The 16,344-nt window shown below is 42.0% G+C and overlaps 1 protein-coding gene across 1 annotated transcript in view; it reads left to right on the forward strand.

The window, feature by feature from the left end:
• The window catches only part of ATP7B (ATPase copper transporting beta), a gene marked incomplete at both ends in the record, with an annotated part of 30,283 nt that extends 22,723 nt beyond the window's left edge, over nt 1-7,560 (forward strand). The window contains 6 exons of the mRNA XM_082279183.1: nt 770-916; nt 2,004-2,146; nt 4,113-4,316; nt 4,427-4,544; nt 5,311-5,425; nt 7,296-7,560. Of these exons, the coding sequence (XP_082135309.1) occupies nt 770-916; nt 2,004-2,146; nt 4,113-4,316; nt 4,427-4,544; nt 5,311-5,425; nt 7,296-7,560 (992 nt within the window). The remainder of the gene's footprint in view (nt 1-769; nt 917-2,003; nt 2,147-4,112; nt 4,317-4,426; nt 4,545-5,310; nt 5,426-7,295) is intronic.
• Nucleotides 7,561-16,344: the final 8,784 nt, after the last annotated feature.

A 16,344-nucleotide genomic window follows, 5' to 3' on the forward strand; every position in this document is an offset into this window, starting at 1 on the left:
CCAGCAGATAGCAAAGTTTGCTGTTTAGCATTATCTCCCCATTTAGAGCAGTTACCTTTAACATATATTATCTTACTGCAACTTTTTATATCCTACCCTTTAGTTCCATATTAACTTGGACCTTTTGTTTCCTGTTCATATTTTTGATTAGGCCAATAGGTTTGTTTCAGACTCTCTGGAAGCCGCTTTGCTATTTTGTAGTGTAGGAGAGAAAGAAAAGGTATTTAAAGCCTTCCTTAAGAAGCTCATCAGTTCTCTTCAGAAGCCTGTGCTGCTCTTGACCTTTTTGAGAAAGCTATTAGAAGAATTAAATGGAATAAGAACTTCAATCATCAGAACTGTGCCATTTGTGAACGGTGTTAATGTAGTATTTTCTCACCTGCTCATATGGTTCTTGTGAAGTTGGATTGAATTCATAATGAGGGGCATTGTTTGTTAGAACAACCCTACTTTTTTTCTTGTCAGAAATGGCCTTTATATTTGAAAGTCATTAGTTGTGAGAACAAAGCAGGATGGCATTTACTAAATGTGCATACTGCACTTATTCAGAGAAACAATGCCAACTGGCAAAGGCAAACACAGACAAACACTTCCATTAAGTCCATGACGCAGTTCTGTGTGTAAACAGGCACAGATCGAGTCTTGAAAGAGAAAAGTTTTTTGAGGCTGCCTTCAGGCAGTGCCTACGCCTAATTTGTCTTCCTCAAACATCTCTGCTTGTGTACACTGCTTTTGAGATGCTAATTTTTCTTTTTGTCTGTGCGCAAAGGTCCATCAGCTTCTCAGAAATACTCGGTGTTGATTGGAAATCGTGAGTGGATGCGACGCAATGGCTTGAATATTAGAAATGATGTAAATGATGCAATGACAAACCATGAAATGAAAGGACAGACTGCCATACTAGTGGCTATAGATGGTAACTGCTCTTCCTTAGAGGGTCTTAATAAATACGAGTAAATCCTGCTGTGGAATGGATGAAAACAATCTGGAGCAGTTGATCACTGGCTTAGTGTCAAGAAACCACTAATCTTTTAGTGCAGAACTGCTTTTGAACTGTGAAGTATTAAGGTGTTCTTAAAAGAAGCTTGTACCACAGAACAGTGTTTATAAGATTTTGTTGTGTAGTTTTTAATTTAAGAATTAATTTTTGAACCCCCTGCTGTCTAGGATCATTGTTCAAAAAAGCAGTGCCAATACAGTGCCATGTTCAATCCTTAGTTTACACCAGTTAAGCATCATGGACCAACCTATTGCATCACTGGTTTCAAAACTTGCAATAAATAAACATGGTGAATCATCAGATCAGTCAAGTATAATAGATTAGACTAAATGAGTTTTGCCAGTGGGGTTCTGTTCTGTGCTATGTAGAAAAAGATCCCAGACAATACCTTGATATGAGAAATGATTGCACTGGTGATAGATTGCCTGTGCACCTGTGATCTCCAAATGAGGCCTATGATTCATATATGGAGCAGACATTCTTGGTGCTCCTAGAGAGCAATTTTGAAAGGCATTTGCTTGTGAAGGAAGTGTGGATGCACCTTTGAGTCAATGTACTGGAATGCAAGACTTCTCAATTAAAGTAATTAATTCTAGTAGAGATCCAACCCTGAAAGACTAGGGAACATTAAACCGGACTCATATGCTTCCTCTTGGAGGAGTGGCTTCAATATCTGACCTGGGCACAAAAACTAACACTTTCTCTGCCCCACTATCATATTTGTCCATACCATAAAGCATAGGAGTCAGGCATGTTTAAAAGCTACTCTCCTCTTCTGCTCTTCTTCCTGATCCTTAAATATCAAAGGTGTTTATTGTTTGATCTGAAGCAGGCAAATGATGAAGAGACTATAAGTGAGAAAACTGCAGACATGAGTGTCAATATTGCCCAGAATCTGTTATTTCACAAGCTGCTACAGTGTGATGGAGGGGGAGCCCTGTTCTCTTGCTGCCACTTTGCCTCCCACAGCTCTCTCTGACAGAGGATGTTTTTATTTGTGCAGGTATGTTGTGTGGAATGATTGCAATAGCAGACACTGTCAAGCAGGAGGCGGCCCTTGCTGTGCACACACTGCAAAGCATGGGAATAGATGTGGTGCTGATAACAGGAGACAACAGGAAAACTGCAAAAGCCATTGCTACTCAGGTATCTGCTTCTCTGTGTTGCAAAAAGCTGCATGATGAGGTTCTAAAACTCTGGCTTGCCCCAGTGAATTTGAAGCAGGAACTTCAGTTTCCCTGGATATATTAAATGAAGACTAACTTTTCTTGAACTGGACTAAAAATCAGGTCGAGTCTTAGGGCATAGTAGAGGCCAGTGGCTGCATTAAGATTCCACTGAAGACATGCAGTCTGTACTTCTCCAGTGGAGTAGCTTCTTACAGTAATTTTGGTTGATGTACTGAACTGTACTGTTCCCTTTGCTGAAAGGCAGACCTGTTTGGTTAGTGATGAAGGAAAGTTTCTTGAAGGTCCAGGTCGGTCACAGTTAGAGAAGTGTGGATTTGTCATATCTTAAAGGGCAACATAACAATATGAATTATTGTTAAGAAGCATGGCAGTCTAGAGGAGGCTGGGTTCATATGAGATTTCCCTGATCTCAAACTATAAATGAAAAGTCAAATTGTCACTCTACCTTGCTATGTTTCCACCTTCTCAATCTTCCTTTCCCTCTTTCCCTTTGTATTGGTCTACTTCTAATCTCACCGTGTGCCACTTTGCTTTCCTCAGGTATTGCACCACACAGCTGACTCAGCCAGCACTGTGGTATGCACATTCTTCTGGGCTGTGAGGTCTGTTTTGCTTCTCCATGTGATTCTTTAATCCTCCTCCTGTTGCGTTTCACACTTTTCCTTTAGTGTTCAGTTATGGTAAAGTGCTTTCCCACCCAATTTTCTTTGTCAAGGGAAAAAAGTCTTTCAGAAACAAGCTTGAATTTGTGGTTCCAGAAACTAAGATGAATGTTTTAAACAAGCGTAGTCTGTGTCGACCTACATTTTCATTGAATTTTTGGAGCATACTTACTTTCCAATGGAAAGAAATGGACAGCAGTTCTAAAAACGTTATAAAATGTTACTTTTTAAAGGGTTAAAAGAGAGCTTCTGTCTTACATTGTGAAAAGCTGCTTCTGCCTGGTAAGGCAGCCAAACAAAGGGCATTATCCCAGCACTGTTTAATACACTCATCTATTTTTAAACTACAACACTAGATCTGTTGGTAGCAACTCCACATTAGTTGAGATGTGGATAAGTAGAAGCATTTAGCCAGCCATCTGCTTTATTTTTATAATCTCCCTGAGACTTGCACATACTTGTTGTCTCTGTGTTTCCCCTGCTGTAACTGCTTGATCATACAGGGTTCCTGTGTTGCATTATCTGCTTGAAGTCTCTGCAAAGTGATCTGGATAGGCTGGATTGATCGGCTGAGGCCAGTTGTGTGAGGTTCAAAAAGGCAAAGTGCCAGGTCCTGCACTTTTGTCACAACAACTCCCTGCAGCACTACAGGCTGGGGGCAGAGTGGCTGAAAAGCTGCTCAGCAGAAAAGGACCTGGGGGTGCTGGTCAACAGCAGCTGAACATGAGCCAGGGTGTGCCCAGGTGGCCAAGAAGGCCAATGGCATCCTGGCCTGTATCAGCAATAGTGTGGCCAGCAGGACCAAGGGAAGTGGTAGAGCCATCACCCCTGAAGGTATTTAAAAGACATGCAGATGTGGCACTCGGGGGCATGGTTTAGTGGTGGACTTGTTGTTCCTGAGTTAACAGCTGGATTTCATGATTTTCCAACTTAATCTATTCTAGGATTCTTAGATTTCACTGAAACTTTTATTGGTGCATCATGCAGCATGATTAGCTGAAAGCTCCAAAAGCCATGCAGGGCATGATGCTAAGGGCAGAGTATGGTTTGCCAGCATCTCTGCAGTAGGAGGGGGCTGTAATCAGCCCCGTTCTTATGCCAAAGGCACATTGCTCTTCAGTTTCTGTGTGTCTTGCAAGTGTTGCCTTCACCATAATCAATTTGGTTGATTCTCCTGTTTGCCCTTCACCTAGAACAGCAAAGGGCTCTTCCTTTCAACTTGAAGCATGTCACCAACTGGGTGTCTTTCTTTGTATGTAGGTTGGGATCAAAAAAGTCTTTGCGGAGGTGCTTCCTTCTCACAAGGTTGCAAAGGTCCAGGAACTCCAAAATGGAAAGAAGAAGGTTGCGATGGTTGGTGATGGAGTCAACGATTCCCCTGCACTAGCCAGGGCTGATGTTGGAATTGCAATTGGAACGGGCACCGATGTTGCCATTGAAGCTGCAGATGTTGTTCTTATCCGAGTGAGCATTACAGTTTTGACCTGTCCTCTTTTATCACTGACACTCTTCTTTTTGATTTAGTGTTCTGAAGACTGCATGTGGAAAACTTTCAGTGCTCTTCTGTCTTGCAGAATGATTTACTGGATGTAGTTGCCAGTATTCACTTATCGAAGAGAACAGTTCGAAGGATACGGATAAATCTGATTCTTGCCTTAATTTATAATATGCTTGGAATACCCATAGCAGCAGGTATGTGACTGCCAGAGCTCAGCTTGTCGAAGACAGCAGCACAGCTGATGTCTGTGGTGCCTCTTGTAGGATTGATTCCCTGCTCAAGGAACTGAGGAGAGGTTCCTAGATTACTTAAAACTTCGCAGAAGGCAAAAGAAATACTTTCTTTTTCATATTTTTTATCTTTTTGCTTGCCTCTTGGGAATAAATACTTCTAGATGAAATGAAAACCATGCTCTTACTTCATATAGAAGTACTTGGGGATTAGTTTCTGTATATTCAAACCCATCTCTAATCAGGTGTACCATCCCACTTTTGGATGTTCCCTCTTTTATTCACCCTGAATGGCACATTTTCTCTCCTACTGCTTGTATTCCCTATGCCTCTGTCAGACATCTTTTCATGCTCCAAATTCCTACTTAAAACTTACTTAAAGTATTCCTTGTTTTGTTTATGAGTAACTTCTCCCTCCTTTTCCCATACTATTGCCTTGTCTTTCTGTTGCCTTTGCTGTGTTTCATACGTGCAGAATATCTGGAAGGGACAAATAGTCTTACCCTATGGCTGCAGTCTTGTAGCTGTATTGATGCAAAGGTCATCCCTTGCAATGGAAGGGACATGTTTAGTAGTAAGTGAGTAAATACATATATTGATCTAGTTGTGTTTATGGAGGTCTCAGCAAGCTGTGTTGTAGAACTGCTGATCTGTTCTATGATATGCAGGAATGGAAATGCCCGTGCTGGGATGAGCAGCTCTGGCTCATGTCCATAATTTTTTTTGCTAGGTGTGTTCATGCCTGTTGGCCTCGTGCTTCAGCCTTGGATGGGATCAGCTGCAATGGCAGCTTCTTCTGTGTCTGTCCTGCTGTCTTCCCTGCAGCTGAAATGGCAAGTTGTCTTGTGTTTATCTGCTGGGGAACTGTGGCAGTACGGAGGCTGGGACTCAAGTGAGACACTACTTTGGGTTTCGACATCTAAAAGTACCTGAAAGTCCATTAGCTTGGGGTTGTTCTGTCTAATCCTTGGCTCCAGAAGAGACAACTGTCACTATTATGAACTTACCTGGACTAAGACAGTATGGAGTATCCTTTACTTAGCAGCTAAAAGTGTGACTGCATGTCACCTGGGCCCATGTGGTGGAGATCTAGTTCAATACCAAGTAAAGTAATGATCAGGATGTTTTGCTGTGAATATCAAATGAACAATTAGTTTGAAAGATAATTCTCCATAATGTAACAGTAAATTTTAAAAGAAATATTCGTACCTGTTTGGTTTTTATTTTTGTCTATTTAAATTAGCCCGAGAGAAACAGGGAAGTGGTGTATTTATTCTTTTGCACCTTGCTACAGATAAGGCATCTTTCTTTATTCTTTAGGAAGCAAACCAATTTCTGAACTATAACAAGATTTTTCAAGTTCTATTCATTTTAATGCTGCATTTTTTGGGTGCCCTTTTTGGCAGTTACAGTGGACCTGTTCTTAACAGCATAGAAAGCAAACACTTTTCAAGAGTAAGACTTTTTATGGTGTCTGAAATTGGTCCAAACCTTCACATATTTTTACTGTAGCTGGCATCTTCTGTATGTTACAGTACAGTACAGTGCAGTATAGTATAAACTAATATAGGAAATCTGTTATTACATCATGTTTCTAATCCTGCAAATGCTCAATGAGACCACAATATAAAATACAAATGACATACATACATGTCTGTTTGCAGAACCAGCCCTACCACTACAGGATTCTCATCCTAAAAGGTTTCTGTGTATAGTTATCCAAAAGATGAGAAATTTCTATAAAGGGATTCCTTAATTCTTCATTTCTTTTGACCATGTGCTGATTGCATGAATGTCACACACCATTGTGGGTAGATATTGAGAACCCCCTAAAAAATATTTGGCTTCAGCCTTATGGAAGCTGTATTACAGTAACTCTTTAGGATAATAATCTTTCTTGAAGCTTTGGATCAGGTGAATAGAACTGCAAAGAACACAATAGTACATATATATGTGAAGAAGACCATGCACACTTGCCATTGCTGGGATTTGACTTAGTACACATTGAATCAGAAAGTGATTTTTGGATCATTGAGTCCATTCACCTGCAGTTGTCTTCTTTGAGTCTTCTCATAATTCAGCAAACTCATAATTTTTCTTAAAGAACCTCACTTTGAGAGTCCCTCTCTTTTACTATTGAAATGTTTTTATGCCATGTGATGAGTACTCTTATCCATTAACACTATGCCTGGAGTGCATGGAATCATAGAATCATCCAGACTGGAAAAGACCTTTAAGATCACTGAGTCCAACCATTAACCTGGCATCACCAAGTTCACCACTAAACCGTCTCCCTCCCTAAACACAACAGAAGAGTGCTCAATCAGTGGTATGTGGTCTTGAATGACTGAAAACTCAGATCAGAGACATCTTGAGCAGTGTTCTGCATTTCTCCGTCATCCTCCCTGATCTTTCCATGCTTGTCTTGGCTTGAGAATTAGCAGATTCAAATTCAAGTAGTAATAAAAATTATTATTTTGTAACTGATTTTTGAGACCATCACATTCTTGACACCACACATTTTAAATTAATTGTTTGTGGGCTATTAGATAAGAAACTTAATTTAAACATATGTAATTCATCTATAAATGTATTTTTTCTATATAAACATTTTCAATACATTTAGGTTATCAGTAGTTTCTGATTTGTTCTAGTGCCAGATGCTTCTACACATTGACCTCTTGTTGTTAACATCTTTTCTCTTTCTCCTCTTAGTTACAAGAAGCCGGACACAGAAAGGTATGAAGCACAAGCTCAAGGCCGCATGAAGCCACTCACTCCTTCTCAAATCAGTGTTCACATTGGAATGGACGATAGGAGGAGGGATTCTTCCAAAGCATCTCCCTGGGATCAGACTAGCCAAGTGTCCCTCTCTTCCTTGGCTTCAGACAGGCTGCCAAGAGGCAATGGTTTTATTGAGGAGGAAGGGGGCAAGTGGTCATTGCTCATAAATGGAGCAGATGAAGAACAGTACATCTGAAGCACTGGACTCTTGGTACAGGGGGAGATGTTCCTCCTCACCACTGAGGGGAAGGACTGGTACTTCATCAACAGCTTCAGTGTTGTAAGTGAAGTATTTCTTCAGTTCATAAGACATTTGCAACTCAGCTCAGTGTTGGGTTGTATGGATTGTGGATTTTTTTCAGGTCACCAGTTATTTCTAGTTATGGAAATAATCTGTGGCACTATAATGAACAGGCTTGTTTGCACACAGCATTTTGTGAAATAATGTAAAATCGTAATTTTCGGAGTTTCTGAAAAAGAATTTCTTTCTCTGTGACTCTTTGCTAGGAACCAAATGTCATACTTTTCACTCTTTTAAACTTTATTACTTCAAGACTACATGAAGCAAAAGTATTTTCAGAGCTGCCAAATATAAATTTCTGTCTAAATGAAATTAGCAATGGCATAAGGAACTCTGTGGTCAGAAGTTGAATTTTTACACAGAATTGTAACTACACGTCACTGTGAGAACACTTTGTGTTTAGGATTCATGGCATCTCCTGGGACCAAAAGTGCTTTGTTGTTTCACCTGCTATAACTCTCTGAAAGGTCTTTTTCAAAGATTTTCACTTGCTTTGAGGATTGCATCCTTTTGAAGCACATTCCTATTGCTCTCCTAGATTTTCTCTTTTGCTCCTTATGAGGCCTTTTCCCCTTTTTCTTGCACAAGAGGTCTTCTATGAGTTATCATTATGCTTACAGATATTCCTGTCTGGAACAAACTCCTTGAAGTTACCAGGAATCTTTACATTCCTATTGAAGTCCATAAAGGCAGAACAATTCCTGGTCCCAGTTATCCAAGATACCTTGCAGGACCCAGGGAAGCTCCTAATAGTTGGGCAGTTGTCTGTCTCTTTCCTTTGACAGAGTGAGGAATTTATGCCAGTGTGAGCAAAGGTGGTATTTACCTTGGTATGACTGAGCAGAACTAGCACTGGTGTGACCCCAGCATAGCTGCACAGAGTGAGTTTATTGCATAGCTTAACCCCAACTTGCTGGTTGCTTAAAATGGAGCTAAAAGTTTAAATTATAAAATGGCCTTAAAGGCGGCTTCTTTTTGGTATCATATAAATAAATGCCAGGACTTGAACTAAGAAAATTTGTAATTTAAATTTGTATTTATGTTTTGCATTGGTTTTAGTTCCCCTCTTTACTTCGGTGAGAAATCAAAGTGCTGGACGACCATTTTTTGCTTTAACATCTTTACCAAAGCTTGCAGTAATTTCATCCCTGTGGATGTCAGCTTCACCCCTTAATACTTTTTACAGTCAGGACAGTAGGAATCAACAGCTTTGGTGCACTGGATCCAGGCCCAGAGTGCTGTGTTGTCCAGGTGTGGGACTCTGATGTAAGCGAAGTTTTATAGTCTAATTTAGAAAGAAGAGGAAAACCTGTGCTAAACAAAATTCAATAACTACTTCTTTTCATTGACTGAAATATAGAGCTGTTTCCAACACAGGTTCAAATCCTGCTTCTCCTAATGTAAAAATGAAAAACAAGTCAGAGAGGAAAAGAATTGTGCTTAAAGCATCGGACAGGTCTTCCTATTTTCTCAGCAGTGTCTTAAATTACAAATCAGTTTTAAAACTCTATGCAGGTAGAGATTGCTTTCACAGCACACACACACTTTTCAAACATGCCATAGCTGCATGTCCCTATGAGAAAGAAGGTCTGACGTTTCACTATTCTGTGTTTTCTTACCAGTTCTTACAGTAAAAATATGTTGGGGTTTTTTTTGTTTGTTTTTTTCTTTTTCAAATCAAACAAATAACTGTGTGTCTTTGTTTTTCTTTTTTCTTGAAGGGTTCAGAATAAAAAGAGCATAAACAGAGGTTGTTGGATTGCAGGATACATATGTATGAGGGTTTGTGACTGCTTTGTGATCTGTTTCAGGCAAGATATTTAGGAGGGAAAAAGAGACTGTGTTGTATTATGTTGAGACAGGTGAGGTTGCAGGCATGCTAAAGGGTGGAAATAGAATTCAGAATCCTCTTGGGAAATTGGACAGAACTAGCAAAGTTTGCAAACAGAGCAGAGAGGAATTAAAGGTCAATGCAGCTGGAAAAGGTCAGCTGGTTGTCTGGCAGTCATTTTGTGACCCATTCTAACAACAGAGCAATGCTGCAAAATGAAGAGAAACATAGAGACATATAAAGACTGTATCACCCATATGATATAAAATACCTCGTTGTGCTCTGGAGAGGCATCAGCTGAAATATCAGGTCTAGTTTTATATGTCATACTTGTTAGGAAAAAACAGGCAATTCTGAGAAGAGCAATGGGATTTAACAGAAATCTAGAAAGCGTCAGAATATATGAGAATGAGAAATACAAGAAGATTGAATGAGTTTGAGTAGGTTTACCTACAGAATACCATAAGGAAGTACAGGTCTCAAGACACAAAGAGAACGATTTATTCCTCTCATCTTTTCAGTGTCTTTTATGTTCATGGTGACTAGAACAAGAACATAATAGGCTTATTGAACCAAAGAATATTTAGATTAGTCACTAGGGAGGAACTGTATAACAGGAAAGATTGTGGAGCACTGGAAGAGATTGCAGAGGGGGGCTCTTCAGATGCACATGGCAATCAGGCACATATTTGGTGATAATGTGTTAGCCAGAGGTGAATCCTGCCTTGGGGCAGGCAGCTGCCCTGCTCCAGCTCCTGAGCTCCCCAGATGGGCTTTCTCTTATTCTGTGAAAGTAATATGAACTGGAAAATTACTGGAGCAGAGGACTGACAGCACTATCCTGCTCTCAAGAGGTGCTGAAGAACCGGAAGAAAGATTGACTTATTTCATAATTTGAAATTAACTGGAAAATATGTTAAGGTTTGCTAATTATATTTGCATAATGTCTTAGACTTCAAACTGCTGTGAAACTTGCATAAATCATAGAATGGTTTGGGTTGAAAGAATCCTTAGAATTCATCTAGTCCAGCACCCCTGCCATGGGCAGGGACACCTTCCTCTAGACTGGGTTGCTCAGAGCTCCATCCAACCTGGTCTTGAACACTTCCAGGGATGGGGCATCCACAACTTCTCTGGGCAACCTGTTCCACTGTCTCACCACCCTCATAGTAAATAATTTCTTCCTAATATTTAATGTAAACCTACCCTCTGTCAGTTTAAAGCCATTCCCCCTTGTCTAATCACTCCATGCCCTTGTCAAAAGTCCCTCTCCAGCTCCCCCTGTAGGCACTGGAGGGTGCTCTAAGGTCTCCTTGGAGCCTTCTCGCCTCCAGGCTGAACAGCCCCAACTCTCTCAGCCTGTCTTCATGGGAGAGGTTCTCCAACCCTCTGAGCAGCTTTATCGCCCTCCTTCTGTCGTTGTTCCAGCAGGTCCATGTCCTTCTTATGTTGAGGACCCCAGAGCTGGATGCAGCACTACAGGTGAGGTCTCACAGAGCAGAGCAGAGGGGCAGAATCCCGTCCCTCGCCCTGCTGGCCACACTGCGTTGGATGCAGCCCAGGACACAACTGGCTTCCTGAGCTGCGAGCACACATCGCTGGGTCATGTTAAACTCCTTGTCAAGCAACACCCCCAAGGCACAAATGTCTATGAGAAAGTTAGAATAGTTATACATAGTCAAGAAAAAGAAATATAAGTGATAGTCCTGACACTTGTGATCGTGTGCTCTTGTTAAACTTGAGCTGTCTCATGGGAGGGGTGTATGAGGTGGAGCTCAGCATTTGCATTTCTGCATAGCCTAATTATAAACTTTTCCTTGTCTGCACTGGGCTGGCCTGCCTGCAGCCCCCAGCAGAGAGAGATGCTGGCCTGGGACTGTTGCCTGTACTGCCCCTCCAGTTAAAGAGCTGGAGGAAGGTGCCTGAGAGGATGGACTCGTGGACTCCCTAAGCTCGGTGCCCCAGGTGCTCAGCAGTGTGCCACACTTGTCCTCTTTCCTAGGACTGGGTATTTTGATGGATTAGGCAGTGTGGAGCAACTTTTCAAATCCCAGTTTTGATCTTAGGTGTCTGCATTGTGCATGTTCTCCCAGCATGACTCAGTTGCTGCCTGTCTGACAGTAAGTGTTGATATATCTGATGATTTACAGGGGACATCCAGTCATTTTGCTCTGGGAAAAATTAATGAGTCTTTTGTTGTAACTTTTTAATTATTTTTTAATGAGCACAGAAGACATTAATGAATCAGGTCTTTGACTTTCATGTTATTTTTAGTGCAATAGCTCAGGAGTACTGTTGCCTGGGAAGTTTTTCAACTATTTTTCTTCTCATGTTATAGTTTTGCCATATAATTTTTTGGTGCCCTAAGTTCACAGGAAAGAAATTATTCCATTTCATTTCCTCCTCCTTTCCCCCTTTTTTCAAGCAAATAAGCTGTCTGATTTCTATCCAAGCTGATTACAACCTTTCTCTGCCTAAGTATTCGTTCAAGGATTGTATTTTATCTAAATGCACCTGTGTGTGAAGAAAAATAATGAGTAGGTGGTGAAATTATACAATGGTGTGCAGGGATGTGAAATCAGATAACACTGAAATGTCAGATTTAATTTCCTGTACTAAGATGCCAACAGCAAACGTGTTGGTTTTCAGTGGGAAATTGTTTGAGAGTCACAACAAAAGAAGTGGTGAAGCACAAAACATCCTGCTCACATGTGAGTCTCAGACAGACATAAGCACAGGAGGAGACAGATTAACTCCTCTCCTTGTCTCGAATTAAAAGCACCAAGGCTTTGCAGGCAAGTACAGCCCACCCACAGGCTCTCTGTGCAACGATCTGATTTTCATGATTGGTTTATCTTCATGCTTAAAAGGATGATTTCTGAAGTCTCCCCTGGTGTTGCAGGTGAAGGTGAAGGGATGTGGCAGGGGGAGGTGTGTTGTTTTCCCCCCGGGGTATTCAGCCACCCCAGGTGGAGGTGTGTCCCTGGGGCCTGTGCTGGTCAGTGCTGAGCAGTGCTGTGATCCAGGGGCATCAGAGTGAGGTTTGGGTTGCAGGGCTATGCCACTTAGCAGCCAGCACCTCACCTCGTGGGGGACCACGAGATGTCACTGCAGGTCCAGCCCAAGCCACAGAAACCCTTTAATCTGTAAAGCATCTGAAGATCCAGTACATTCACTGCTGGTTACCAGCAAGGGGAAAAATGTAAAGGGGATAGTTTAATTCATGTCTAAAATTTTGCTCTGACAACATTATATAGCCCAGGAATAGATTTTAGGCTAGTGTGTGTTTGCCTTGAACTCTGAATTGGTACTTGGTATTATTTGATGCTTAAGTAAATCCTGAGCTGCACAGATGTGTCTGCTGAAATTGCTTTCTTCTTCCTTTGACAAGATGAGATTCAAGAAGAAAAGCTGCGCTGAAAGAAGTCAAAGCAAGGTGCCTGCATCCTCAGGACAAACCTGCACCTTGTGGTGTGACCTTAAACTCCCCAGGGAGCTGAGGGTGCAAAACTGCTTGTTGGGTGGAGTTCTGTTTCAAGCAGACTCTTACCTTAGGGGAAGTCACAGCAACCCTGAGCTTTCCTACAGGGCACCACATCAGATTCTGCAACATCAAGCACTGTGAGCTGAGCCACTTGTACCCCACGAGCAGGTTGCCAGCAGGTTACGTTCTGACAATGCTCATGTCCACCACACCCAGCTCACTCAGGCAGCACTGGCAAAATTTTACTTGCCAAGGCAAATCAGACCTTGCTCTGAAGCCTGCCCATGTGTTCAGCAGTGCAGGGAAGGGTGTGCAGTGCCAGGCCCTGCTCTGAGAGACTCGCCTGCATCCTTGCAGAACGGGGCCTCCCTTCCAAGGGTTAATTTTATTTTAAGATACCTCTGCATTGCAGTTGCAAATCTGAGCGGCTGGGAGCAACCTGCTGAACGGGAAAGAGCTCATTAAATATGTACTGTCACTGATTTATAAGAGAGTGCAGAGACAATATAATTACAGTAATTATATCAGAATCTTGCTGGAGAGTTGCCATTTGTGTTGGGAATTTTATCCTCTCCCTATGGCAGGAGGATTTAAAAACCTGATACATCTGCCAGTAATTTGTGCCACAACTAACTTACTCCGAAGCCTTTGTTTGATCGTTCTCTTTACAGATGATGGAGCTTTTTAAGTGTATCATCATCTTAGGGATTAACAAGAGGTGGGCAAGGCTTTTGGATAGCATGCTGTTTTCTTCATGTCCATAGGGGAGGCAGATTTGGGCTGTAAAAGGGACCTGGCCAACACTACTCTGGCCAAGGCCATGTTACAGGGAGAAAGTTTAAACCAGTAGCTCAACGAGAAGCTGCTAGAAGGGTGGTTTGGGTGGAAGATGCCTGTACTTGTCTGCTTCTGCTGGTGCAAGTACCCACAGGTGGGACAGGTGGGCTGAGAAAGTGTGTGTAAGGTGAGGTGTAAGCTCTTCTCTGGACTCGCTCCAGAACCTCGATGTCCTTCTTGTAGTGAGGGGCACGAAACTGAACCCAGGATCTGAGGTGTGGCCTCACCAGTGCCAAGTACAGGGGTACAATCACTGCCCTGCTCCTGCTGGCCACACTATTGCTGATACAGGCCAGGATGCCATTGGCCTTCTTGGCCACCTGGGCACACTCTGGCTCATGTTCAGCTGCTGTACCAGGTCCTTTTCTTCTCAGCCACTTTCCAGCTTCTCTTCCCCCAGCCTGTAGCATTGCAAGGCATTGCTGTGACCCAAATGCAGGGCTGAGAGAAACTAGGACATGAAGGTTGCTTTTATAGGGAGAGGGCACTTGGATTTTTGGGCCACTAGGGCAGTTTGCTGGAGGATCCCAGAGAGCGAAAAGCCTCAGTCATTCAGAGGAATGCCAGGGTCTGACCAGCACCCACCACAGCCTACAGCTGGAGCCAGGAGAACCCTAAAACCTGCAAGTCCAAGGTAGGTTTCACATAGCACCTCTGCGCCAAAAGAGATGTCAGATCAGGACTCCTTTCCCCAAGGGAACCATTAACCAGTTATTAATGGTTACAGTAACAACTACACAAGCTTAAATAGAAGAGAGGAAATCGGAATTCAGCAGGAAGTTCTCCCTTCTGAACACAGTAAGCTGTAGGAAAAGGTCCTCTTGAATAAATAATAAGCAGGTTGGACAAATATAAGCAGAAAAATAGGCTTGCTCTCAAGATGTCTTTAAAGTAACGAGAAAAGCAACTTTGCTTGGAGAGTTTGGTCCAGGATCTAAGGCCAGAGAGGGCAGGACATGGAGGGGGAAAACAAGGCTGAGCCTAAAGCAGCCTCACTATCTTCCTCCTTTGAAAAGTGTTGAATTCTAAGGAAAAGCACACGTTGATTTGATAATGCTGTCATTGCTGTTGTTAATGTTGTTAAATAACTCCCTGTGCAGTTATTAAATGTAAGCCCTGAGATAAAGTTGCTTTACAGCAGTAAAACATCAAGCCACTTCAGCGAGGAAAGCTTTGGTTGCATCTTACACAAAGATGGGCTAAGGCACAGGTGAAGTGACCTGAGCAGTGTCTGACCCCAGCAGGAACAAGGATGTTTTGCGTTTCAGCTGTCTCTTCATCACCATCTTGCTTTGTTCTCCTGATTGCCTGACTTGTTTGTAAAAAAACCCCAAAAACCAGCAATAAAATAAAAATTGAATTAAAAAAACCTAACTTCTAGCTTCTTAATAACAAATGAACAAAAACATAACTCGCCAGCAGACAGGTTATTGGTCTCTGATTCAGAGATGTATGACTGTTTTCCCATCTTCTTCATCCTCCCCATTCTCATCAGCTCTTCCATCATTTTCAGCATCTTGTATGAGTAAGTCAGGAAAGAAATCTGTTGGAAACCCCTGTAACAAGAGACCTGAAGGGGAATGAGATGAGCAGATTTAGGGTTCTGTTATGGTGAGTGTATTTGTGCATTGTTTACCTATCTGCGCTGATGACAGCACTTCCTCTGCGTGCTCTCCTTCTGCTTACCTCTTTACCAATTAAATTACATGTTTAGGAATGGCAGTGGGTGTGATGAGGATGAGAGCACCTACACCAGCATTAACACGCTCCCTGTTGAATTTGCTGTGCTGTACACACACACATCCGGTGCTGTGAATGGCTGCAGTGTTTTTGCAATGTGCATGCACTGGCTTCAGCAAAAAAGAACTTTTAATGCACAAGAACCAAAAAAGCCAGAGACAGAAATGGCTTTTTTAAAAAATTTTCTTTCATCTGGTGAGTTGTTCAGACAGATGCTGGGGCACAGAGCAAGCCACTAGACTCCATGACTCTTGTCTACCACTCACCCTGCTATCCATTCCCTGGTAGCTCCATGTGATCAAGCAGTTCTCACAGCCTTGGTTCATTGCTGCTCTTGCAGGTGGTTGTAGTGTCAAACCCATTAGACCCTCTCATTTATTTATCCTGTGACCAGCCATGACAGTGCAACTTACAGCCCTGCATGCCCTTGTGTACCTACATCTCTTTTTCTACCTGGTCTTAAAAACTATTAGGCAGTCCTTCTTGCATGGGTTTCTTTCTATTTTGTCTTTTTCCCCATCCTATTTTCCACACTAAACAAGTTCAGATGTTTTTCAAAAACCCGTTTTTAATTTGCTTTATTAATATTTTCAGGTTCTAGTTTGGACTTTCCCACTGTATGGCAGTCTTTAATCTTAGTATTAAAATGCTAGTGCAGGATTTAAGTGATACTGCTTGCAGAAGGAATGGAAAACTCCAGTGTGAAAAGTGACTGCAAAGGACTACTGAAAGATGTATCTGTCTGGTTTTGTGAAGAAAATGATACAGCTCCTAAACTGCTGGTAAT

This window comes from Coloeus monedula, assembly GCF_965178545.1.
Source record: "Coloeus monedula genome assembly, chromosome: 3".
In the NCBI taxonomy this organism is placed as follows: domain Eukaryota; kingdom Metazoa; phylum Chordata; class Aves; order Passeriformes; family Corvidae; genus Coloeus; species Coloeus monedula.